Below are 25,323 nucleotides of genomic sequence, written 5' to 3' on the forward strand. Positions count from 1 at the left end.
GTTCAGGCCCCTGTGGCCTTGACCTTTAACAGAGTGACCCTAAAATCGTTAGGGTTCATCTACTTTGCATGACCAATCATCCTACGGATTTTCATCATTCTGGGTCGATTGGTTCTCAAGTTACTGACCGGAAATGGTTTTCAATGTGCGGGCCCCTGTGACCTTGACCTTTCACAGAGTGACACCAAAATCGTTAGGGGTCATCTACTCTTTATGACCAATCATCCTATTAAGTTTCAACATTCTGGGTCAAGTGGTTCTCAAGTTACTGACTGGAAATGGTTTTCAATGTTCAGGCCCCTGTGACCTTGACCTTTAATGGAGTGACCCCAAACGCGATAGGGGTCATTTACTTTGCATGTACAATCATCCTATGAAGTTTCAACATTCTGGGTCAGGTGGTTCTCTAGTTATTGATTGGAAATGGTTTTCAATGTCCAGGCCCCTGTGACCTTGACCTTTGACGAAGTGACTCCAAAATCAATAGGGGTCATTTACTCTTCATGACCAATCATCCTATAAAGTTTCAACATTCTGGGTCAGGTGGTTCTCTAGTTATTGATCGGAAATGGTTTTCAATGTTCAGGCCCCTGTGACCTTGACCTTTGACGGAGTGACCCCAAAAAAAATAAGGGTCGTCTACTCCAGCAGCCCTACAACCCCATGAAGTTTGAAGGTTCTAGGTCAAATGGTTCTCCAGTTATTGCTCGGAAATGAAGTGTGACGTACGGACGGACGGACGGACGGAAGGACGGACGGACGGACGGGACGGACGAACAGGGCAAAAACAATATGTCTCCTGGGGGAGACATAATAAAATAAAATGTTCATTATGGGACCTATTTTCTAGATTGGGTATAAACCTGATTACTTTATTTTGTGTAACCTGTAGCTTGTTTTTCCAAAATTGAGATAAGCCGTGAAACCAGAAAGAACAAGCATAGTCGAAATGACACTGTATCAAAACTAAAACTAAAAGTCGTTTAGTATGATCAGAACGAAATTTCTGTTTCCTATACAGAAATTTAACCTGGCATTTGCCTTTTTGATAACAGAGTTAGCCATGTATTCACCAGTAAGACTCTGATCATGATATTGTACTGGTTTACTTGTGTACTGATATTATTTCATGATTAGAATACTTAATAACGTCAATGGTTTTTACAAGCTGATATCAGCTAAGCTAATCAATCTGTTCGGAGATAGAGCTGCGCAACCTTTCTTTAAGAATGTGACATTAGCATAGTTTGCAGGCTTCAACAGATTGGTTGCATTCTATGCCTCAAAAAGATCTTCCTATAAATCTTATTACTAGAACCTATCACAACAGCAGTCGTTAAGTGATGTGTGGGGCCTGTAAAGCTTCTCCCCGTTCTTGGTTATATGTTCTGGACCTTTGTGATCATGAAGTCTATTCAGGATAATAGAGTTCAGCTGAAGCCGATGATAGCGGGTGTGAGGATCGGTGTATGTTGTTTTTATTAAATTCAACTCGGTATCTGAAATACCATTAATTTTATTATCAAGAAAATCAAACAAAATGTGCTATTATTTTTCTTGGTCCAAATAATCTTTATAATATTTCATCTACAAGATCTGTTTTTAAGTACTATTTGACAGCGAGTTTGCTATCATTTTGCTTGCTTCAAAAAGGTACTTTTACAGATTTTATACATAAGCATATTATACTGATTGAGGGTTTATTTTTTAGGCGGATGAGTTTTCCTTCGGATCTTAGTGTTTTTTCGTATTTACTGATAGGAGACGGTGTCAAAACGATACAGGATGAAATGAACTGTACATGATATGTGATGTTATTAGGTAATTTTAAACGTTTTCAAACAGTTGCTGCTGTAGTTGAAACTAACGCAAATGTACTAGCTGAAAAGAAGAAGACCTTAATGATATTAAATCGCGCACCTGTGATTAACAACTCTAAGAGGTACACATGAAACATTACTGCCAATCCCTTCATAACTGGCATGCTATGTCAAAGGGAAGATTTTCAAAGTTTACTATGGAGTCATTTAGGGACGACTTGGCCTGCCATGGCGGCAGCTATCAAACCTTTGAGGAGTTTATTTCAATATCGGACAAATAGGTTCGGATGAGACGTCGATTGAAGATTTTTCAAATCTCAGCTGCGGTGATCATGCTTTATGACAACTTGGAGTTACAGTTATTCAAAGAAGATTTCAGGATCATCTTAGTTAAATTATTTCGTAAAAGCAACAACAGTTTAAGAGATGCTGAACTGAGACTAGTCGGCCATGTTTCTAAAAGATTAGCCGGACCTAACAAAAATGCATTGAAAATTATTATCCAGTTTAAAAGACAGATTTTAAACTTTACTTTAAAGTTTCTGATTATATATATGTATATAGCAAAGAATTCGTGTCTGAATGAAAATAAAATGGTGCCTGCTGACCACATGTTCTGGCAGTCTAATTTTGACAGATCTCGATACATAGGCACAAAAGATCATTTAAGTGAAATAGTTTTAAACTAGAGCTATCACTTAAGGTGATGAATGTACCCCACCCCCCCCCCACCCGCCGCATGCACTGACACAGTACATTGCAATTTGACGCACACAAGATTGCATAAATATGTGGACTGTATATGTATAGACTGTATGTATACAGTATAGTAACAAAAAACAAAGTTCCATAACTATGCAGAATATTTGAATATTTATCTAAAAGAACGTAACATGCACCATGCACAACTAGGGTTGGTACTGATCACTTGTGTGAAGTTTCATTAAATTGTGTGCAAGGGTTCGGAAGATTAGGCGCGCACAAGATTGCATATGCAGACTGTATGTACATAGTATGTTAACAAGTAACAAAGTCCCATAACTCTGCAATTTTTGTCGTTGAAAGAACCCAACATGCCCCATGCACAACAAGTGTTGTTACTGATCACTTGTGTGAAGTGTCATTAAATTGTGTCAAGGGGATGAGGAGAGATGGTACGCACAAGATTTGTCTTTGAATATAGTATAGTAACAAAAAACAAAGTCCCATAACTCTGCATTTTTTTTTTCTGAAAGAACCTAACATGCCCCATGCACAACTACTGTTGTTACTGATCACTTGTGGGAAGTTTCATTAAATTGTGTCAAGGGGATGAGGAGAGATGTTGCGCACAAGATTGTGTCTATGTATGTAGTATAGTAACAAAAAACAAAGTCCCATAACTCTGCAATTTTTTTTTTTTTAAAGAACCTAACATGCCCCATGCACAACTACTGTTGTTATTGATCACTTATGTGAATTTTCATTAAATTGTGTCAAGGGTATGAGGAGAGATTGTGCGCACAAAATTGTGTCTATGTATGTAGTATAGTAACAAAAAACAAAGTCCCATAACTCTGCAATTTTGTTTTTTTTGAAAGAACCTTACATGACCCATGCACAACTACTGTTGTTACTGATCACTTGTGTGAAGTTTCATTAAATTGTGTCAAGGGGATGAGGAGTGCACAAGATTGTGTCTACGGACAGACAGACAGACAGACAGACGGACAGACAGACAGACAGACAACCAGAAACCAGTATACCCCCCTTACAACTTTGTTGTCGGGTGGGGGGGGGTACAATAAGGTCAGCAATCTATGACCAAAATATTAAAATTTCAACCATTTGCACGAAGAGAACCAGATGTCCATCATTTTTGAAAAATTGAAATAATTTGAAAAGCCTTGGTAGGGTATCTCCTAGGAAAATATGTCTGAAAATATTCTTGTTAATACTAACGGTTCAAGAGAAGATAATGTTTTAAGACTGTTCTATTTTAAGATTAATCGTCTCCATGTACAACAGTTTAAGAAAACTTTGATAGGGTCGTCTATGAAAAATGAAAGCAAGTTGCATCAACTTTCACAGTTTGAAAACAGACTTTGTCTTAATTGATATATGATAGACGACGGATGAATGGTATATGCTGTTTGTAAATGCCTCCTATGCTCAGGTGAGCAGAATATGTAAAACATTTAGCATATTTGAAAAAAAAATGCATGCGTGTTTACACAAGCTGATTTTTGTGCATAAAGCGGCTGAGTAAGTTTTCTATCACTGTTAGATAATAAACTAGGTAAAAACAGAATAGTAAAATCCAAATTAAAAGGACACAACCCAACTGTTTATCTTATAGTCACTTCCGATAATGCTAATGTAAGATGGTTTCATTTCAAGACATGCTGTATTTCACGAATTAACATTTTACCTAAGACATCATATGAGGGTATCTCCACAACTCTCGTTTCAAGACACTGAATAAGAGCTAATATCGTATATTATAACCTTTGTCACCTCGGCTAATGTACCGACTTTTATAGGAAAGGACAACATATGATTTGATGACATTGTCTTCTTTGCAGTCAGTAAACTAAGCACTACCTAAGTTTTCTTACTTCTTAATATTGAACCTGCATTTTTATATGTAATTTGTTTTGTTCGCAATGCTTGCACCTAATTAACTGTTTATTACCGTGTATGTTTTAATCAATTCATCTGCTTCTTTTTAACACTGTTTGTTTTATTAATTTAAAAATTATTAACGACAATGGAACATCAAAATAGGTGTATTAAAAGAAAAACAAGAAGTAGGAGACGGTTGTACAAGCGTTGTATATAAATTTTTAAGGTAGTTTGAAATAAAGATTTTTTTTATTGTTTTATATCGGCTATTGACGTTGATCGTTCAATTTTAGTTTGGGCTATTAGGTTTTTAGTTTATCTTCCTTGTGCAGTTTCAGATTGATTTGATTTTACTTAGTTTGTACGTATACAGCAAGTTTTTGGCAAATCACAAGTATTCAATCTTTAACAAAATTTGCTTTTACACGGCATAATAGACAAAAACTATTATTGTAGTCATGTAATATGGTTATAAATTATTGTTGTCATGTAAGAAATGTCTAATATCACCATTTCCCAAAAATCAGGTGAGTGCTTATTACTCGTGTAACAGAGATCCAATTTACAATTTTGCATTTCTGTAGTGAGGATGTGTTACTTGTACTTATACTGGAACGCTTTTAATATGGTGTCAATGGGAGCATTTAAACGAGTTTTTGTAAAAGGTGACCTCTCTAAGCTTCCATGCGCATTTAATTTAAGATTCCTTTGGTTGTTTTGAACCTCATAAATGTATCAAATACAACTTGTTCGGTTACATTAATTTTTTGAAGATAGATTTGTTTTTATATTCCAATTTTATCTTTATATATTTACTCTAGGGGCCGCCCTGACCGAGTGGTTTACGTCTCTGATTTCCAATCACTTGTCCCTCGCCGATTCGGGTTCGAGGTTATCTCAATGAATTCATCATTTGAGAAAGCAATTTATGGCTTGCGGAAGGCCGGTTGTTCTACCCAGGTGCCCGCTTGTGATGAAATAATGCGCGAAGCGGCACCTGGGGTCTTTCTCCACCACCAAAGCTGTAACGTCGCAATATGACATATAATTGTGCCGGTGCGACGTTAAACAAAAATGTTTTACTTGCTTTATTTAATTTAGGCTATGTATGACCTAAAATACTTAAAGCCTATGTTTTTGCGTAGTTTAATAATGTTCTGTGCAATTCGTTTAAGTTTGCAATCCCACAGACATTCAGCCAATGGTTTTATTATCAAACTAATTAAATGAGTCGGTTGATTATTGAGGACAGCATGTGAAAACATTATTTTTGAAATTACAAATGCTTTGACAATTCAGGTTGGCAATTAAAGTCAGATTTGTTTATTGTCATGATCATTTCATTACTGTTCATATCATGATATAGTTCGAAGATTTCCTTTTGCAAACCGTTAGAAAATAGTGATAACAAATGTGCATGCCTGATTTGATGTCCTCTACCATTTATCATTTTACAAGAAATTGTCTACTCCTATCGAAGTGATCCAACCTGGAGTCTTGCAGATTTATTTTTCCTAGCATTTGGCTTAAGGCCTGAAGCGTTTATAAAATAGTCTTAAATAGCTGAACGGCTATTTCATGTTTTCTTGATTCCGTTAGTATATACAAATGGTTCATTTGCGGAAAGTGATACTTTAAGTTCAGTGCCATTAATTACTACGCCTGATATATCGTAAAGCTTTTTAACTGCTACTGAAAAACCTCTTATATTAAGTATTAAGAGGGAGGAAGATAAAGTAGTTTCATGTAGAATGACATACGGTTCAATGGCACTAACTATGGAGAGGTAATTTATGTAAGGTACCATGTAATGTTTTAATTTGTAAGACGTATGTTTGTCCTTTTAAAACCACGATAGTATAATACTGTGAACTGAAGAGAAAGCTTTTCTTTTGGGTGGAGGTGAAAGTGCTTTTACAAGATCGTTAATTGGAATAAAATCGGTATCTGTTTGAAGTTTAAGGTCACGCCATTGAAGTAGTAAATTTAGAAATTTATCATATAACAGTAAAGCAGATATAATGATTCGCATATCTGACATGCTTAATACCTTAAAAGTATTACCTATTAATTCACATGTCGAATTTTCCCAACCTCCTGCTTCAAAACACTTTATTGTGTCCAAAGATGCATTATAACCAGCTTCACAATTTACAGCTGCGTAGGCACCATACGTTGTATTTCCGTCCGCAAGTAGTACTGCAGTTCCTTGTGAGATATCCGGTACATTTTTACAGTCTGCAATAAAAGTAGGTTATAGTAGTCTCGAGAGCATGTCCAATTTAACCCGTAAGTGATCACATCGAGTAATGCAAACTTTAACTAGAGCTATCACTAAAGGTGATGAATGTACCCCCCGCATGCACTGACACAATACATTGCAATTTCACGCACACAAGATTGCATAATTATGTGGACTATATGTATATAGAGTGTATGTATACAGTATAGTAACAAAATACAAAGTCCCATAACTATGCAGATTATTTATCTAAAAGAATGTAACATGCACCATGCACAAATACGGTTGGTACTGATCACTTGTGTGAAGTTTCATTAAATTGTGTGCAAGGGTTTGGTAGATTAGGCACGCACAAGATTGCATATGCAGACTGTATGTACATAGTATGTTAACAAGTAACAAAGTCCCATAACTCTGCAAATTTTTTTTTCTGAAAGAACTTAACATGCCCCATGCACAACTACTATTGTTACTGATCACTTGTGTGAAGTTTCATTAAATTGTGTCAAGGGGATGAGGGGAGATGATGCGCACAAGATTGTGTCTATGTATATAGTATAGTAACAAAAAAACAAAGTCCCATAACTCTGCAATTTTTTTCTAAAAGAACCTAACATACCCTATGCACAACTACTGTTGGTACTTATCACTTGTGTAAAGTTTCATTAAATTGTTTCAAGGGGATGAGGAGAGATGGTGCGCACAAGACTGTGCCTATGTATATAGTATAGTAACAAAAAAAACAAAGTCCCATAACTCTGCATTGTTTTTTTTCTAAAAGAACCTAACATGCCCCATGTACAACTACTGTTGGTACTGATCACTTGTGTGAAGTTTCATTAAATTGTGTCAAGGGGATGAGGAGAGATGGTGCGCACAAGATTGTGTCTATGTATATAGTATAGTAACAAAAACACAAAGTCCCATAACTCTGCATTGTTTTTTTCTAAAAGAACCTAACATGCCCCATGCACAACTACTGTTGGTACTGATCACTTGTGTGAAGTTTCATTAAATTCTGTCAAGGGGATAAGGAGAGATGGTGCGCACAAGATTGCGTCTACGGACAGACGGACAGACAGGCAGACAGAAAGACAACCTGAAACCAGTATACCCCCGCTTAAAACTTTGTTGTCGGGGGGTACAATAAGCTTCAAAAGGAACCGACTAGGCAAATGTTAGCTCCTTCATGAAATTACAAGAGCACCGCAAAGTGGAGAAATATAAGCCTGCAGATATGAACTTTGACCCCAAAGTGTGACATTGACCTTGAACCGAGCCATCCTAAACATGCGCTCTACATGTTATCTTCATGTTGTGAAAATTTTTGTTAAGTTTCTTTAATATCCTTCAAGCAGTTCGAGAGCTACGGAGAGGACGCGAAACAAATTCACTGATATAATTTGATAAATTCGACATGGCAAAACACATTTTTCTCAATATCTTATCTGCATATATTAGCTTTTTTCTGCCAAAGCATCGAAATTATTTCTCGCTTCACACATTATAGGCAAATTCAATCATGTAAGGTATTTTCATCCGTTACAACGACTGCAATACCGAATTGCAATTATACTAGTATTGTATCAAAATATGTCAAACATTAGATAAAACACAATGTTATATTTAAAACAGCTCATTTATTCTTCGGGACTTTAAGATACACAGAAAGTTGCAATACGGTTAATATGCTAAATAATACAACACATAAATAAAACATACCGACGACATAGCATTTTGCTTCTTCCCATTTCCCTGAAGCTAAACACGTTATGTTTGTTGTATTCGCAATATAGCCTGTATCACATGTGACTGTCGCTGTTGCCCCAAATGTTGAGTTTGTAGTGTCACCAAGAACACTTTCTCCATTTAGTATGGCTGTAAGAGGTCCACAGTCTGAAAGAAAGACACTTGATCACAGATAACAAATGTCATATCCCTGCAACACTTTAGATGGTGGTATCTGAAGTTTGGTAAGATATATGTAACACAAATTATAAGCAATGTATATGTATTTTTCACTAAACGAATGACCATAACTCTGGTTTGACTGAGTGAAATTCCAACTAGAGTAGCAGATGCATAATTTCACATATAACTCTCTTTATCATATCCTGACTAATTTAAAGACTGGCTTAGCAAAATTCTAAAAATTTAGGTGCATAATTTCACAAAATGCTCACCAATCTTACGATGGTGGTAAATTTAGGTCAAATTCTTTTTGAGATAGGTAAGGCATACATTCGGATGGATGGACAGACAGACAAACGGACTGACATCTTTGTACTAAGTCGAGGACAATAACTCTAGTCTTGTTGTATGGAAATCCATGAAAACCCAGGTACACAATTTCACGTATTGACTAACAACCCTTTGACTTTTGATTACATCTAATCAAATGTTTATTTATTTATTTTTTTTTAAATTATGCACTACACAAATTTGAACGGACGAATCGACGTGGACAAATTCAAGTGCCCCAGCCCCAAAGATTAAGTAGAGGAGGAAAAAAAAACACTGCTGAGCCGGAAGAGGGCATCACTTTGTACATATACAATATAATGTTATGGAACCTGCATCTTGCATTTAAGGCTACGAGGAAATATTAGTATGACATTTAAATCAAAACTTGTGATTCATAATATACAAAAATACAATAGAACAACAGCTGTCTGTAAGACAACGCGCTCTACCTTTTAACAACTTTTTAGTTGAACAAAAGCCGTACATTAACAAGACCTATATAACTTAATTATTTTCTTGTAATTTCTAACAAATTAAAATTTCATAATGGCAATAATTTATGTATGGTATCATATAATGTTTTGATTTGTAAGACGTATGTTTGTCCTTTCAAAACCTCGATAATATAATACTGTGAAATAAAAAAAACTGTTTCGGGGACGTTTTATTTGCTTTTCGTTTAGATGGAGGCGATAGTGCTTTTTCCAGACCGTTAATTGGAATCAAATCGACATCTATTTGAAGTTAAAGGTCACGCCTTTGTTTGAAGAACTATATTTAGAAATTCATCATATGATAAGTAAAGCAGATATAATGATGCACATATCTGACATGCTTAATATCTTAAAAGTATTACCTATTAAATCACATGTTGAATTTTCCCAACCTCCTGCTTCCAAACACTGTATTGTGTCCAAAGATGCATTATAACCAGTTTCACAAGTTACAGTTGCGTAGGCACCATACGTTGTATTTCCGTCATCAAGAAGTACTGCAGTTCCTTGTGAGATATCCGTTACATTTTTACAGTCTGCAATAAAGGTAGTTTATAATAGTCTGGAGAGCACCGTGAGTGATCACTCCGAGTAATGCAAAGTTTAATAAGCTGCGAAAGGAACCGACAAGGCAAATGTTAGCTCCTTAATGAAATTACAAGAGCACCGCAAAGTGGAGAAATATAAGCCTGCAGATATGAACTTTGACCCCTAAGTGTGACATTGACCTTGAACCGAGCCATCCTAAATATGAGCTCTACACATCATTTTAATGTGGTGAAAATATTTGCCAAGTTTCTTTAATATCTTTTAAGCAGTTCAAGAGCTACAGAGCTGACACGAAACAAAATCACAGATATCATTTGGTAAGTTCAACATGGCAAAACACATTTTTTTCAATATCTTATCTGCATATATTAGCTTTTTTCTGCCAAAGCATCGAAATTGCTTCTCTTCTGGCTTCGCACATTAAAGGCAAATTCAATCGTGTAAGGTATTTCACACTTACAACGACTGAAATACAAATTGCAATTATACTAGTATTGTATCAAAATATGTCAAACATTAGATAAAACACAATGTTATATTTAAAACAGCTCATTTATTCTTCGGGACTTTAAGATACATAGAAAGTTGCAATATGGTTAATATGCTAAATAATACAACACATAAATAAAACATACCGACGACATAGCATTTTGCTTCTTCCCATTTCCCTGAAGCTAAACACGTTATGTTTGTTGTATTCGCAATATAGCCTGTATCACATGTGACTGTCGCTGTTGCCCCAAATGTTGAGTTTGTAGTGTCACCAAGAACACTTTCTCCATTTAGTATGGCAGTAAGTGGTCCACAATCTGAAAGAACGACACTTGATTACAGATAACAAATGTCATATCCCTACAACACTTTAGATGGTGGTATTTGAAGTTTGATAAGATATATGTAACACAAATTTTAAGCAATGTATACGTATTTTTCACTAAACAAAAAACCATAACTGAGGTATGACTGAGTGAAATTCCAACTAGAGTAGCAGATGCATAATGTCACATATAACTCCCTTTATAATATCTGGACTAATTTAAAGACTGGCTTAGCATAATTCTAAAGAAAATTCTTGTGCATAATTTCACAAAATGCTCACCAATCCTACGAGGTGATAACTTTAGTTCAAATACTTTAAATTTTTAATTTATGTAAATTATCATGTAATGTTTTTATTTGTAAGACGTATGTTTGTCCTTTCAAAACCTCGGTAATATAATACTGTGAACTGAAAAAAAAAAATTTTTCGGCGACGGTATATTTGCTTTTCTTTTGGATGGAGGTGAAATCGTTAATTGGAAACAAATCGACATCTATTTGAAGTTAAAGGTCACGCCTTTGTTTGAAGAACTACATTTAGAAATTTATCATATAAAAGTAAAGCAGATATAATGATGCACATATCCGACATGCTTAATATCTTAAAAGTATTACCTATTAATTCACATGTTGAATTTTCCCAACCTCCTGCTTCCAAACACTGTATTGTGTCCAAAGATGCATTATAACCAGTTTCACAAGTTACAGCTGCGTAGGCACCATACGTTGTATTTCCGTCCTCAAGTAGTACTGCAGTTCCTTGTGAGATATCCGTTACATTTTTACAGTCTGCAATAAAGGTAGTTTATAATAGTCTGGAAAGCACCGTAAGTGATCACATCGAGTAATGCAAACTTTAATACGCTGCGAAAGGAACCGACAAGGCAAATGATAGCTCCTTCAAGAAATTACAAGAGCACCTCAAAGCGGAGCAATATAAGCCCGCAGGTATGACCTTTGACCCCTAAGTGTGACAGTGACCTTGAACCGAGCAATCCTAAACATGAGCACTACACGTCATTTTAATGTGGTTAAAATTTTTGCCAAGTTTCTTTAATATCTTTTAAGCAGTTTAAGAGCTACAGAGCGGACACGAAACAAAATCACAGATATTATTTGGTAAGTTCAACATGGCAAAACACATTTTTTCAATATCTTATCTGCATATATTAGCTTTTATTCTGCCAAAGCATCGAAATTGCTTCTCTTCTCGCTTCACACATCAAAGGCAAATTCAATCGTGTAAGTTATTTCACACTTACAACGACTGCAATACCAAATTGCAATTTCACTAGTTAGTATTGTATCAAAATGATGTCAAACATGAGATAAAAAAACAATGTAATATTTGAAATAGCTCATTTATTCTTCGGGACTTTAAGATACATAGAAAGTTGCAATATGGTTGTGCTAAATAATACAACACATAAATAAAACATACCGACGACAGAGCATTTTGCTACTTCCCATTTCCCTGAAGCTAAACACGTTATGTTTGTTGTATTCGCAATATAGCCTGTATCACATGTGACTGTAGCTGTTGCCCCATATGTTGAGTTTGTAGTGTCACCAAGAACACTTTCTCCATTTATTATGGCAGTAAGTGGTCCACAATCTGAAAGAACGACACTTGATCACAGATAACAAATGTCATATCCCTGCAACACTTTAGATGGTGGTATTTGAAGTTTGATAAGATATATGTAACACAAATTATAAGCAATGTATACGTATTTTTCACTAAACGAAAGACCATAACTCAGGTATGACTGAGTGAAATTCCAACTAGAGAATCAGAATGTCACATATAACTCCCTTTACAATATCTGGACTAATTTAAAGACTGGCTTAGCATAATTCTAAAGAAAATTCTTGTGCATAATTTCACAAAATGCTCACCAATCCTACGAGGTGATAACTTTAGTTCAAATACTTTAAATTTTTAATTTATGTAAGGTATCATGTAATGTTTTGATTTGTAAGACGTATGTTTGTCCTTTCAAAACCTCGGTAGTATAATACTGTCAACTGAAAATTAAAGATTTTTTCTCCGACGTTATATTTGCTTTTCTATTGGATGGAGGTGAAATCGTTAATTGGAATCAAATCGACATCTATTTGAAGTTAAAGGACACGCCTTTGTTTCAAGAAGTATATTTAGAAAATTATCATACAAAAGTAAAGCAGATATAATGATGCACATATCCGACATGCTTAATATCTTAAAAGTATTACCTATTAATTCACATGTTGAATTTTCCCAACCTCCTGCTTCCAAACACTGTATTGTGTCCAAAGATGCATTATAACCAGTTTCACAAGTAACAGCTGCGTAGGCACCATACGTTGTATTTCCGTCCTCAAGTAGTACTGCAGTTCCTTGTGAGATACCCGTTACATTTTTACAGTCTGTAATAAAGGTAGTTTATAATTGTCTGGAAAGCACCTAAGTGATCACATCGAGTAATGCAAAATTTAATACGCTGCGAAAGGAACCGACAAGGCAAATGTTAGCTCCTTCATGAACATTTAAGGCAAATTCAATCGTGTAAGGTATTTCACACTTAAAACGACTCGATACCAAATTGCAATTTCACTAGTATTGTACCAAAATGATGTCAAACATGAGATAAAATACAATGTAAAATTTAAAACAGCTCATTTATTCTTTGGGTCTTTAAGATACATAGAAAGTTGCAATATGGTTATGCTAAATAATACAACACATAAATAAAACATACCGACGACAGAGCATTTTGCTACTTCCCATTTCCCTGAAGCTAAACACGTTATGTTTGTTGTATTCGCAATATAGCCTGTATCACATATGACAGTCGCTGTTGCCCCAAATGTTGAGTTTGCAGTGTCACCAAGAACACTTTCTCCATTTAGTATGGCTGTTAGAGGTCCACAATCTGAAATAAACTAAACTTTCATTATTATTATTATTATTATACCAGTTTTATATAGCGCCCTTTTCATGATCAATTTCACGTTCAAAGGCGCTTTACATAGTTCGTTCAAATGCAGCCATACAGGGGGCATAAGTCATCCTCTACTAGTACAGACACAGAGCGATCTGACCAGAGGGACAGAGTGAGACAAAGCCCCCACGACAGAGAGATCAGAAATCAGATACAGGCTTGTCCGGCTAAATTAGCCTAGCTCTTTGCGAATAGACAACCTGGTTCTTTAACGTGCCCGGTGTATAGCACTGATACACGCAAGGATTGCCTGGATTTCTGACCAGTACACCTCTAGTTGGGTGGGAAACACTGAAAAGCGTTTCTGAAAATTCCCAAGTAGCTGCCGGGGATCGAACCCCCGACCTCAGGATTGGAAGGCCAGTGTGCAAACCACTGAGCTATCCGTCCACCTATGGCAATGATTACGAGTTATGTAACACTGTTATTCTAGTGTGTTTTACGACTTGAAAGAATTATCTGACAGGGCAGTGTTTCAGCTGAGAGTATATTTCACTGTTTTAGATCTAGTTTGAACTTCTACCACCAAATTATAAAACCATCTCACATATGCACATAAAGCATATAGTGTATATCCCAGCTTCGGGTCGCCATCTGGAGTAGCTTTAGAGGCTATGATTGTGTTTGTGTATGTATTTGATGGCTGTCTTTTGGTCGTATGCTAACAATGCTGCAGAATTGTCCTGTTTATGAGATAAATATATTGCCTACAGCTATACGAAACAATTATTTCACATCTATGTTTTGTTAATGTCCTATTTAATGTTTCAGCTTGAACATTTCAGCTTGGCACTGTTTCCAATACAGTTTTGGGTATGTCATTCATCCATTGTATATGGTGCCTGCTTTTAAAATTTGTTTTCGAAAGTTTCTATGTCATGAAAGCTCAATAACACCAAAGCCCCTCTGTACTCTTGTTTACGGCAATTACATTATTTTAAATGGGGACCATACACAGCTTTTGATATATTTGCATTCTGTATATCATTTCACGTACTGTCTATGAACAGGCCCTGCAACAATTTCATTTATGTCCTGTTGGGCGACCTGTGACTTTTCACTTTTTTCTATATTATACTCTGGAGCTTACAATTTACGATTGGACGTGAATCACTGACTATTGCGCTTGTTATATGCGCGACTGGGTCGGGGGTATTTGACTGATACAAATGGAAGTGTTGAGCAACGGTAGTTAACAGAAATATGTGTGGTGATAAATGCTACAGGTCCTACAAGCTGGATACCATCATGGGTGTGCAAGTAGAAGTACAACTCCACAGTTTTACTATCCAGGTGTCAATTAAATGACTTTTGAGCTTTGTTGTGTTGAAAAATTAGCCAATAAATTTTTTCGACAAAATCGGATAGACTCTCCAATTGTTTCTGATTTTTTGGCAAGATTCCATCTCAAAATTTCTGGTTCAGTAAATTGACATTTCAGTAAGTGGATCCAGATTTCGAATTGTACCTATCTTGTATAATTGTTAACATCACTGAAACAAAATGTGATGAGTAAAACAAAAGGAAAATGTTGCATTCGTGATTAAAAATCGTGTCAGATGTTGTCAGGAGCATTATTTTGATTTGCAATAAACAACTCGTTTCTTATTCGGCAGAAGTGTTATCACTATTATTATCGAGTGTCATGCGCAAATTCTATGTCTCTGCCTCAAATGTCGAGATAACATTGAGATCGAAGGTCATTTAAGGATTGCCTGGCAGTAACTTCAAAATTCCGAGAAATCTGCCCTTACCAATTATCTTTTTTTATTTTTATGGGAGGCAGTTTTGGGCAGAAGTTTGTGCTTCAATGAGAAAGAATGTCACACGCAAACCCTACGCCAAATCTTTAAGGTTAATGTCGCTATTTAGAGTCAAAGTTTAATCAAGAGCTTGTCCAGACTTAACTTTGGCATGGATCGAGGATTTTTACTTGGCCTAAATGCTTGCCTCATTGAGACTGAGTGCCGCGCGCAAAATCTAGACCCCTCTCTTAAAATGTCAAGATCCCTATTTGGGCCAGTTGTCATTTAACAAAGTAATAAGGTAAAAATGTGTATGATGTAAAACGATATGAGATCAAGTCATCACAAAACGGTATTCTATTTGAAGTAACCTATTGAGAAAAGACATGTCTCAGACTTTGAAGTGAACGATATGTATATGATCCGAAGTTGGTAAAATGGATGCTTTAAAGCAAGAATTACTATCTACCTTTTGGTAAACAGCCTGGCAGTGAACTCCATGTTCCATTGGCTTGACACGAAATGCTGGAGTTGTATGAAGGTGTGTATCCTTCATCACATGTAATGAAGGCTACATCTCCATAAAATGTTTTGCCAATCAAGAAATCTACCCCACCATTCTCTGGAGATGGGTCGCCACAGTCTGAAACAAGCAAATTCGATGAATTGGAATCCCCCGCCGAAAGGGTCAGAGTTGAGGAACGGCAAAAAATATCTCCAGCAAAAAGTTAAGAATGTTACCAAGAAGCAAATAATTTCATTAGTCAAAATCAAATTAAAAGAAAATGAATAGTTTGTTTGGGTGTGGGGGTGGGGTGGTGAGGATACAACAGTTTACATGTTGATTATAAATATTGATAGAAAACGAAAAATGAAAAAAAAATAAAAATGAAAAAAAAAAATTGGGTGGGGTGGGGGGTGGGGGGGTGAGGGGGGTGACCAGGTGTAGGTACACAACATCACATGTTTATAATAAATGTTCATGGAAAAGAATGAAAGAAGTTTAATGAAATTCTTCCAATTGGTTGGTTTGTTATGTACAGATCTGTGGATTTTTAAACAATTAAAGGGCAATAACTATATGGAAAATTGACCAATCGAAAAAAAAATTGAAGGGCATCGTCGCAGTATCTTGGTTCATGTCTATTTCAAGTTTGATGAAATTCTACCTGCTAGTTACTGAGAAATGGCTGCAGACGGATATTTTTCATTAAATCAAGGGCAATAACTCTGAGGGAAATTGACCTATCAAAAAAAAACTTGACGGGCATCAGCGCAGTATCTTGGTTCATGTCTATTTCAAATTTGATGAAATTCTACCTGTTAGTTACTGAGAAATGGCTGCAGACGGACATTTTTTATTAAATCAAGGGCAATAACTCTGAGGGAAATTGACCAATCAAAAAAAAACTTGACGGGCATCAGCGCAGTATCTTGGTTCATGTCTATTTCAAATTTGATGAAATTCTACCTGTTAGTTACTGAGAAATGGCTGCAGACGGACATTTTTTATTAAATCAAGGGCAATAACTCTGAGGGAAATTGACCAATCAAAAAAAAACTTGACGGGCATCATCGCAGTATGTTGGTTCATGTTTATTTCAAGTTTCATGAAATTCTACCAAGTAGTTACTGAGAAATGGCTGCGGACGGACGGACGGACTGACGGACTGACGGACGGACAACGCCATTTCAATACCCCCCTCCCGATTTCATCGGCGGGGGATAAAAAAGAAAATATTGTATCAGTAACTACCGATATTGTCGAGCCTATACCAGTTGCAGAATGAATCAGGCCAACTAATATTTTCTCATCCATACATATATATCCCATATATGCTTGCAAAATAGGTTCATGTGTGGAAGCTAAATGAGGTAGCTTAACATACTCTCAGAGTATCGCTATATGGAGTCATATCCTTCGTAACATTAACATGATGTTACCACAATTGACCAAAACAGCTGCAACATTTGTATTTTAATATATTGTCATGTAAAAGTCACCTGTGTCCTTTCATACAGATAAGAGCAGTTAAATTCTTTATTATCACTATCGCACTCAAATGCTGCGTTCGTGCTTAATACAAGTTTTCCATTTGGAAGGAAGGTGGCTGGCAGAAAACATCAATTGCCGTGAGGCTTTTGCATCCAAGCCTTCTTAAAACATTTTTACACGTTTTTGATTTTCTTTCACACTTGAGAAGCGTTGATCATGGGGTACCGAAGTTTAAGAGCTTTTAAGCTAATCTTTAAGTTTCATATAAACGGTCTGTCGGAAAAACAATTTCCTTAGTGCTTTGGGCAAATTGTTAGGATAGTTTCTATTGCAGACGCAACCCGGATTAGATTTCCGATTTAGATATGTGTTTGTTTCATGATTAAGCATTTAGAAACCAAAACTCGTGTTTTAAATTCAAGAATGCGTGTTTAAAATTGAATGGACCATTTCCTATAAAAACCAGTCCAATACTATTTCAAAATAATATTGTCAGTTTCATGACAATTGTGTTTTAATGATACAGACAAAACAAATTCTTAATTACAACATAACATTAGAATCAAGTGCTTGAAATAAGTAATTATACTTTCTGTCTTTAGATATTATTCTCCATTTACTTTTGATTGAGTCTCGAAACAGCTCATGATCAAAAAAAAAAATAAAAAAATAAAACAGTTCCGTGAAGAGTACCGAGTCTTTAAATTTCAAACTGACGCAATTGAAATAGATCAAATACGAAAATTAGTCATCAAGATTGACTTACTCTACGTACTAAACAAAATGGTACAAATCGTATTTTATGTAATATTTGCTTTAACATTTGATGAATATGATAACAATTTTTACCTATGATTTCACATGTGGGATTATCACTCCATTTTCCATTAGACTGGCATATGATAGACGAATTTCCTGTAATATTGAAACCTTGATAGCAGGTTATTTTTATCACTGCACCGTAGTAAGTGCTTGTGTCATTTGCAATGCCGTATGTTGGTCTAGGATCATCGCAGTCTGAAAATATAAGGTGGAATTATATATGCATTACATAACTTAAGCCTGCCTTTGAAAACTGCATGTCTCCTCATACTTATATGTATACAAAACATCTTTTGCGGTAAGGTATTATGTACAATTGTAATTGTTTCTGTGCGATAAAAATAGATCTGATGCTTAAACAGCTATAAGACCATTTTAACGTCAGTCTTCTTCTGCAAAATGCGAAGTTAGTGCTTGAAAGTGCAAAGCATACGTAGATCATGGTTCTTTGTATTACCACTTTTGTATGGTGGCATATTTCTGCATACGATAACCAGATAAGTTTCGCGAAAATGTATCGAGTTTTCAAGAAAAACATAAAAAATTCGCAAAAACATATAAACTTTCCGCGAAAACATAAAAGCTTTTCTCGAAAGGAACTGCAAATATTAAGTGGATAAATTTGTGTTAGTGCCCACTTCTGTATAAGAAAACCAGATAAGTTTCGCGAAGATGGACCAAATTTTCATGAAAAACGTTAAAGTTTTCGTGAAAATAAAATATTATTTTCGCGAAAACATTTTATTTTCACGAAAACTTTACCGTTGTTCATGAAAGTTTAGTCCATTTTCGCGAAACTTATCTGGTTTTCCTATGCAGTAGTGGGCACAAACGCAATCTTTTTCCATTTAATATTTGCAGTTCTTTTCGTGAAAAGCGTTTATGTTTTTGTACATGCTGGTATTATAACCTTCATTACAAGTTACGTTTGCAAGGGCACCATAGGTTGTGTTACCGTCATCAATTAGTGTGACTGTTGCTTTATGAATATCTGCAACTGCATTACAGTCTGAAAATATGTTGTTTTATTCATCAAGAATAGGCAGGAGTATCTTAAATACTTAAGCTACTTTGTTCTATATTTTTCAACAAAAAGTAATTTTCAGCAAGTTGATACAATACTCCAAAGAAAAAAAAACATGATTATGGACAAATTGAAAAACAGATTTTCAACTCAAGTTATCATTTATTAGGTTATAAACTTCATCACCACCATCCAGACCTCCATGGAACATACACACGCGCACGCGTACAACCACAAGAGCCCCTGCACAAATGTAAGTAAAAATACCCCCACCACACATACACACAAAACTCATTGGAGGGGAGGTAAGGTAGCCACAGCATATTACACAACTTAGTCTCACCCACAACATTGAGCATTGACCATTTTACATTATTTCTAGAACATGTACCCAATCTTATCAAAATAAAAAATGTCAAATTTTTATCTTAAACTGAATCAAACATCAGTGTAACTATAGGTTAAGACAAGGGATAAGTGTCTTTTCCACATCAATATAAAACACAGATAAAATCAAGGCAGATACACTGAAAAATAGGAAAAGAAGCAATGCAGAGCTGTACCTTAAGAAGTACTTTAACTTTATGAAACACTTCGTCGAAAAAAATATTTGTTGGGTTTAATCTCACACCGTCACAATAAAGGTAACATGCTGAGTTTCAAGCTTCAAATGTTAAGAGAAAGTGTATTATTTCATCAACAAGCGAATATCGTTGTAAATAAACCAGCCTTCCCGCTGAATGACTTCCTAACCCAAAGTGAGTTTTCGAAACTAATAATGTGAAGAACGAACCGTTTCAATTCAGCGATTTTAACCACCCGGTCACGAAGGTTTCCAGTTCTAATAACGTATGCAGACTTTTGAGATTTTAGATTTCATTTAATGTTCTTTTAAAATAGAAACGGCGTTGCGAGGGAGCATAAGGAATGTTGTACTTTCATTCTTCCTACCAATGAAATGCACCATATTTTATATTTGTTATGGCAACTAGGCGTATTGACACAACCAACTACGGTACAATATAATGCTTGTGTTTTCATTTCAAGCGGATTTAAGGTACACTATGCCAATCATTTGCTAAAATGATTGTCATTAATGACAGAAACTTTTTTTGTTTATCATCTCACCGACGCAAGTATAGGTTTTATGACAACTTTTCCAGCTTTGATGATGGAATAAGACCCGAGGTGACCCTTCATGCATTACTCCGTAACGCAAGGACACGTTGTTAGAACCTCCGAACTTCCGTAAACCAACTGGGTGGCTTAATGACATAAAGAATTCAACGCCCCGAGTGACGCCCGAACCCACATCGGTGAGGGGAAAGTGGAAAAAGTCAGAGGCCCTAACCACACGGCCATGGAATCCCTTTTTGATATCAGATACTGATTTCGGCTTAATATATATACTATCTAAAATATTATTGTCTAAACATATTAGTGACATTATAAGTGTGGTGTAGGCAGAAATAATAAAATAGAAAAACTGGAAACTCCACAGGTCGTCTGCGTGCTGTGAGTTTCGTTTAGGGGAGGCTGGGATTTTGGTACGTGGCATTCCCTGTTTGATATTTGTCTTTGTTTTTTTTTGACAAAAACAAAAATGTTACAGTCTCGGTTTGATAAAACCTTTACATGGACGGCAGTAGAAATGCATACTGCCACTGACGCCCTCTAGCCCCGGGTTAAACAGATCTCAACATTTACCCATGCTACAAGTACAAAAACAATTTAGAGACATCCGCAGATGTATTCATACGGCAATGCATATGGAACCTTTAATGATACACTAGCGTGTAATGTATGAAAAGCAGCGTATTCTTTAAAATAATGGGTTTGCCCTACATGGGCAGAACTAAACAAACTTAAATTTAGAAAGGGGTGCCTGCATATCACAGGAACTGCCAAAAGACAAAATTTAAAAGCAGGCATCGTATCTTAGGTGTGATTATACAAAAGCTATGAAAGCGGGAGTATTGGAATTACCCAAGCATAAATGTTCAAGCTGATAACTAAACAGTACCAATAACACGACATAAATATCGTGCTGAACGGCCTGAGAAAATCTAAATATAACACCCCTGATTGAATGTATGAGAGACATTTTACGGCAGCCACAGGGCACAAACAACAGTGCTGTGGTATGGTAAAAAAAAATGGAATGTAATTTTATGTAGTTTAGATACAACAGCATGCAAAACTACCGGTGTAATGATAAAGATACCTGAATTCCTGTATTCAACAAGTTTGCATAAATAGCATCGTTCAATAAATCAACTATAACTCAAACAAGTAGGAAGAAGTATGATTAAAGATAAACTATTTATGTTTATGTTATTACCTGTTTGGTAATCACAATCCCAAAGTCCCACATGAGTTTTATTTTATATTTCTCAGATAAAATATCCTAAATGAAAATTCGTGTGAGTGGAGGTACCTTCAACATATTACGCAAACAATGAAATAACATTTAACAAAAAAAGTCTAACACTGCAAATGCTCAAAACGAAATAGCTTTACAAATAATGATAGATAATATATTTTACTACAATTTTCCCATTTGTCCGATCCTATAGAGTAAATAAATAATACTTCGTACAAATTGTTATCTTTTTTTCCATAGGAAATCCTGTCTCACAAACCATTGATGCTTGAGCTCTAGATCTGTGATTAATTTTACCATTTATGCTGAGACATGCGTTTCCAAAGAGATAGAGGACAAATGATTTCCGAAACATTCGTTAAGAAAAATTAACAACTCGCCCGTGGTCGACTTTGCCGCGCTGCGATCCATAGATCTGCGCTCTCTCTATTCCGCTTTGCGACCGGGCGCTCACATTTACAAATTTTAAATCTTATGTTCAGTCCTGGTTCTACATACAAATAGGCCTATTCTATGTTTACACAGATACTCTTACGTTAGCGCTCATATTTCAAATATGGAAAAAAGGTGGGCATATTATATCTATAACATAACTTTTCCGTTGCTAACGAAATCGAACAACTCCAACAGTCCAATATAATCATTGATATACACTTACCAATTATTTCACACGTAGCATTTTCCCACGTTCCTATATCAAGACACTGTATTATTTCCATGCTAGTATTATAACCTTCTTCACAGGTTACGTTAGCAAGGGCACCGTAGGTTGTGTTACCGTCTTCAGCTAGTGTGACTGTTCCTTTATAGATATCAGGAACTACATTACAGTCTGAAAATAGTGGTATTATAAATTTTGAGAAGTAGAAATAAGAACCCAGAGCAGCAATTACTAAAATTCGTTTTGGCGTCTCGATTTGCAAAACGATTCGTGCATTGTGAATACATTTATGTAGGAATGCAATTTTATTTCAGATGTGACGCTTCATGTATTTCACTATATTGGGATAGTTTTACAAATACTTCGGTAATACAACAAATTCTATTTCAGCGAGTTAATGTGGATCAACAACATATGGTAGTATCTAGAATCACCATTACCTTTAACTACACAGTTTTCAAATTCAGACCAAGTGCCTAATTTCTGACAAGTTATTATAGGCGTGCTAGTCTCGTATCCTACAACACAGTTTAACGTCGCAGTAGCACCGTAAGTTGTTATTCCTTCATTGTCGAGAGCAAGTTCTCCATACATTGTATTGTTTGGCGGTGTTCCACAATCTACAAATAAAACAAATCATTTAACCTGATGTAGTAAAGATACAGAGTTATGCAAAAACACCAGTGTATCAATAAAGACATCCCTGAATTCCTGTATTCAACATTTTGGCAGAACTAACATCGCTCAATGAATTAACTATTATTGCAGCAACTTAAAAGAATTAAGCATGTTTAAAGGTAAACTTGCTTTAAGTTAGTATATGTTATCATGTCTTTGGTTATAAACTTCCCAAATCACCACACGAATTTCATTTTATAATCTTCAGTCGGAAATATCATAAATGAAAATCTATGCAAGTGCAGATTCCCTCAACATTTTACGCGAACAGTGATGTAACTTTAACAAAATATATTTAACCATTTAATCTGTAATACTACAAGTACGATTATCCCAATTATTCGATCCTCTACAGTGGATGCAAAATTCCTCGTACAAATTGCTATCTACCTCCGTAGTGTATCCTGTCTCAAAACCACTGTTGCTTGAGCTCCTTAACAAGTTCCACCATCAACGATGCTGAGAGTTGCATTTCCAAGTAGAATCAGAGATGGAGGACATATAATTTCAGAAACATTCGTCAAGAAAAATTAACAACTAGCCCGGGGTCGACTTTGTCACCCTGCGATCCATAGATCTGCGCTCTATCTACTCCAATATGCGACCGGACGCTCATATTTACAAATTTGAAATCTTATATACAGTCCTGGTTCTACATATAAATATGTCTATTCTATGTTTACATAGATTCTTTTAAGTTAGTGTTCATATTTCAAATGTAGAAAACATTTGGGCATAATTTATCTTTAACAGATTTTTCCCGATGCTAAAGAAAGATCGAATAACTACAAACGTTTAATATAATCACTGATATTCTCTTACCAATCATTTTACATGTAGCATTTTCCCAGGTTCCTGTATCAAGACATTGTATCATTTCCATGCTGGTATTATAACCTTCTCCACAAGTTACGTTAGCAAGGGCACCGTAGGTTGTGTTACCGTCTTCAGCTAACGTGACTGTTCCTTTATAGATATCTGGAACTGCATTACAGTCTGAAAATAATAGTGGTATTGCAAATAAATAACAACCCGGAGCAGCAATGACTAAAATCATTTTGGAAGTATCAATTTGCAAAATGATTCGTGCATTTTGAATGAATTAATGTAGGAATGCAATAATTTTATTTCAAATATGCCTCTTCATGTTATTCACCATATTGGGAAAGTTTCACAACGTGTTTGGTTATACATCAAAGTCTGTTTCAACGAATTAATGTGTATCAACAACATACCGTTGTATGTAGAATCACCATTACCTTTAACTACACAGTTTTCAAATTCAGACCAAGTGCCTAATTTCTGACAAGTTATATTAGGCGTGCTAGTCTCGTATCCTACAACACAGTTTAACGTCGCAGTAGCACCGTAAGTTGTTATTCCTTCATTGTCAAGAGTAAGTTCTCCATACATTGTATCGTTCGGTGGCATTCCACAATCTATAAATAAAATCAAAGTGCTCAAAGCGCTGATGGTGGCTGCTAATCAATGTTTAAAATATTAAAAAGAAAGCGACAACTAAGGATTTGTTAATATAAACCATAAGAACTTTTTTTTGCATTTTTTTTTAATATTCGGCTTTGGTTTCAAAATTAATCCTTTTTCACTGCCAGTCATTGTTTACATACACACTGATTCAGTCTTTAACGAATAGTTTTGATCCTTTTTGATTATTTGTGACGAAAACTACAACATAAATTACATCGAAGATGTTTTACTTTGAATAAATAGTATAAGCTTTTTCTCCAAATCATTCAGCTTTTAAAATTTCTTTTTCAAGCTTTTGGGCAGTGTCTGTCATGAATTATTATACACACGGATTTAGTCCGTATCAGATAGCTGTGGTTTTCATGAGACTTTTGTGAAAGAAAACAACACAAACAAGCACCACAAATGCATCTCAGAATGTCAGTTCTGCAGCCAGTGTATTTTAGAGGTGCAGTAATTATCACTCCATCTGTTATACTCAAAAGTTCGCTAGACATGACAGCAGGCTTCGCAAAAATGTTGGACATTAAGTCAGACAAGCTTACAACTTTAGTCAGACCGAGATAAAAGTCGAAAAATATGTAACTGGCGAAACGAAACCGTTTTAATTTTTATACATATATTTGTATCAATCCAGATATATTGAGACTCACCATGAGAAAACCAACATAGTGCGTTTGCGACCAGCATGGATCCAGACCAGCCTGTGCATCGCGCAGTCTGGTCAGAATTCATGCTGTTAGCTTTCAAAGCCTATTACAACTAGAGAA

General features: G+C 35.6%; 1 protein-coding gene across 1 annotated transcript in view; it reads right to left on the reverse strand.

Annotated features, from left to right (window-relative positions):
- The window catches only part of LOC123552992 (sushi, von Willebrand factor type A, EGF and pentraxin domain-containing protein 1-like), a 68,580-nt gene that overhangs the window by 32,064 nt on the left and 11,193 nt on the right, over positions 1–25,323 (reverse strand). Inside the window, exons 7-20 of the mRNA XM_053542277.1 lie at positions 24,325–24,504; positions 23,888–24,061; positions 22,828–23,007; positions 22,385–22,558; positions 18,347–18,514; positions 15,971–16,144; positions 13,514–13,687; positions 13,008–13,181; positions 12,214–12,387; positions 11,388–11,561; positions 10,589–10,762; positions 9,767–9,940; positions 8,389–8,562; positions 6,489–6,662 (exon numbers count right to left, since the gene is read on the reverse strand). Coding sequence (XP_053398252.1) covers positions 6,489–6,662; positions 8,389–8,562; positions 9,767–9,940; positions 10,589–10,762; positions 11,388–11,561; positions 12,214–12,387; positions 13,008–13,181; positions 13,514–13,687; positions 15,971–16,144; positions 18,347–18,514; positions 22,385–22,558; positions 22,828–23,007; positions 23,888–24,061; positions 24,325–24,504 — 2,442 coding nt within the window. The remainder of the gene's footprint in view (positions 1–6,488; positions 6,663–8,388; positions 8,563–9,766; positions 9,941–10,588; positions 10,763–11,387; positions 11,562–12,213; positions 12,388–13,007; positions 13,182–13,513; positions 13,688–15,970; positions 16,145–18,346; positions 18,515–22,384; positions 22,559–22,827; positions 23,008–23,887; positions 24,062–24,324; positions 24,505–25,323) is intronic.

Source organism: Mercenaria mercenaria, chromosome 4 (assembly GCF_021730395.1).
Source record: "Mercenaria mercenaria strain notata chromosome 4, MADL_Memer_1, whole genome shotgun sequence".
In the NCBI taxonomy this organism is placed as follows: domain Eukaryota; kingdom Metazoa; phylum Mollusca; class Bivalvia; order Venerida; family Veneridae; genus Mercenaria; species Mercenaria mercenaria.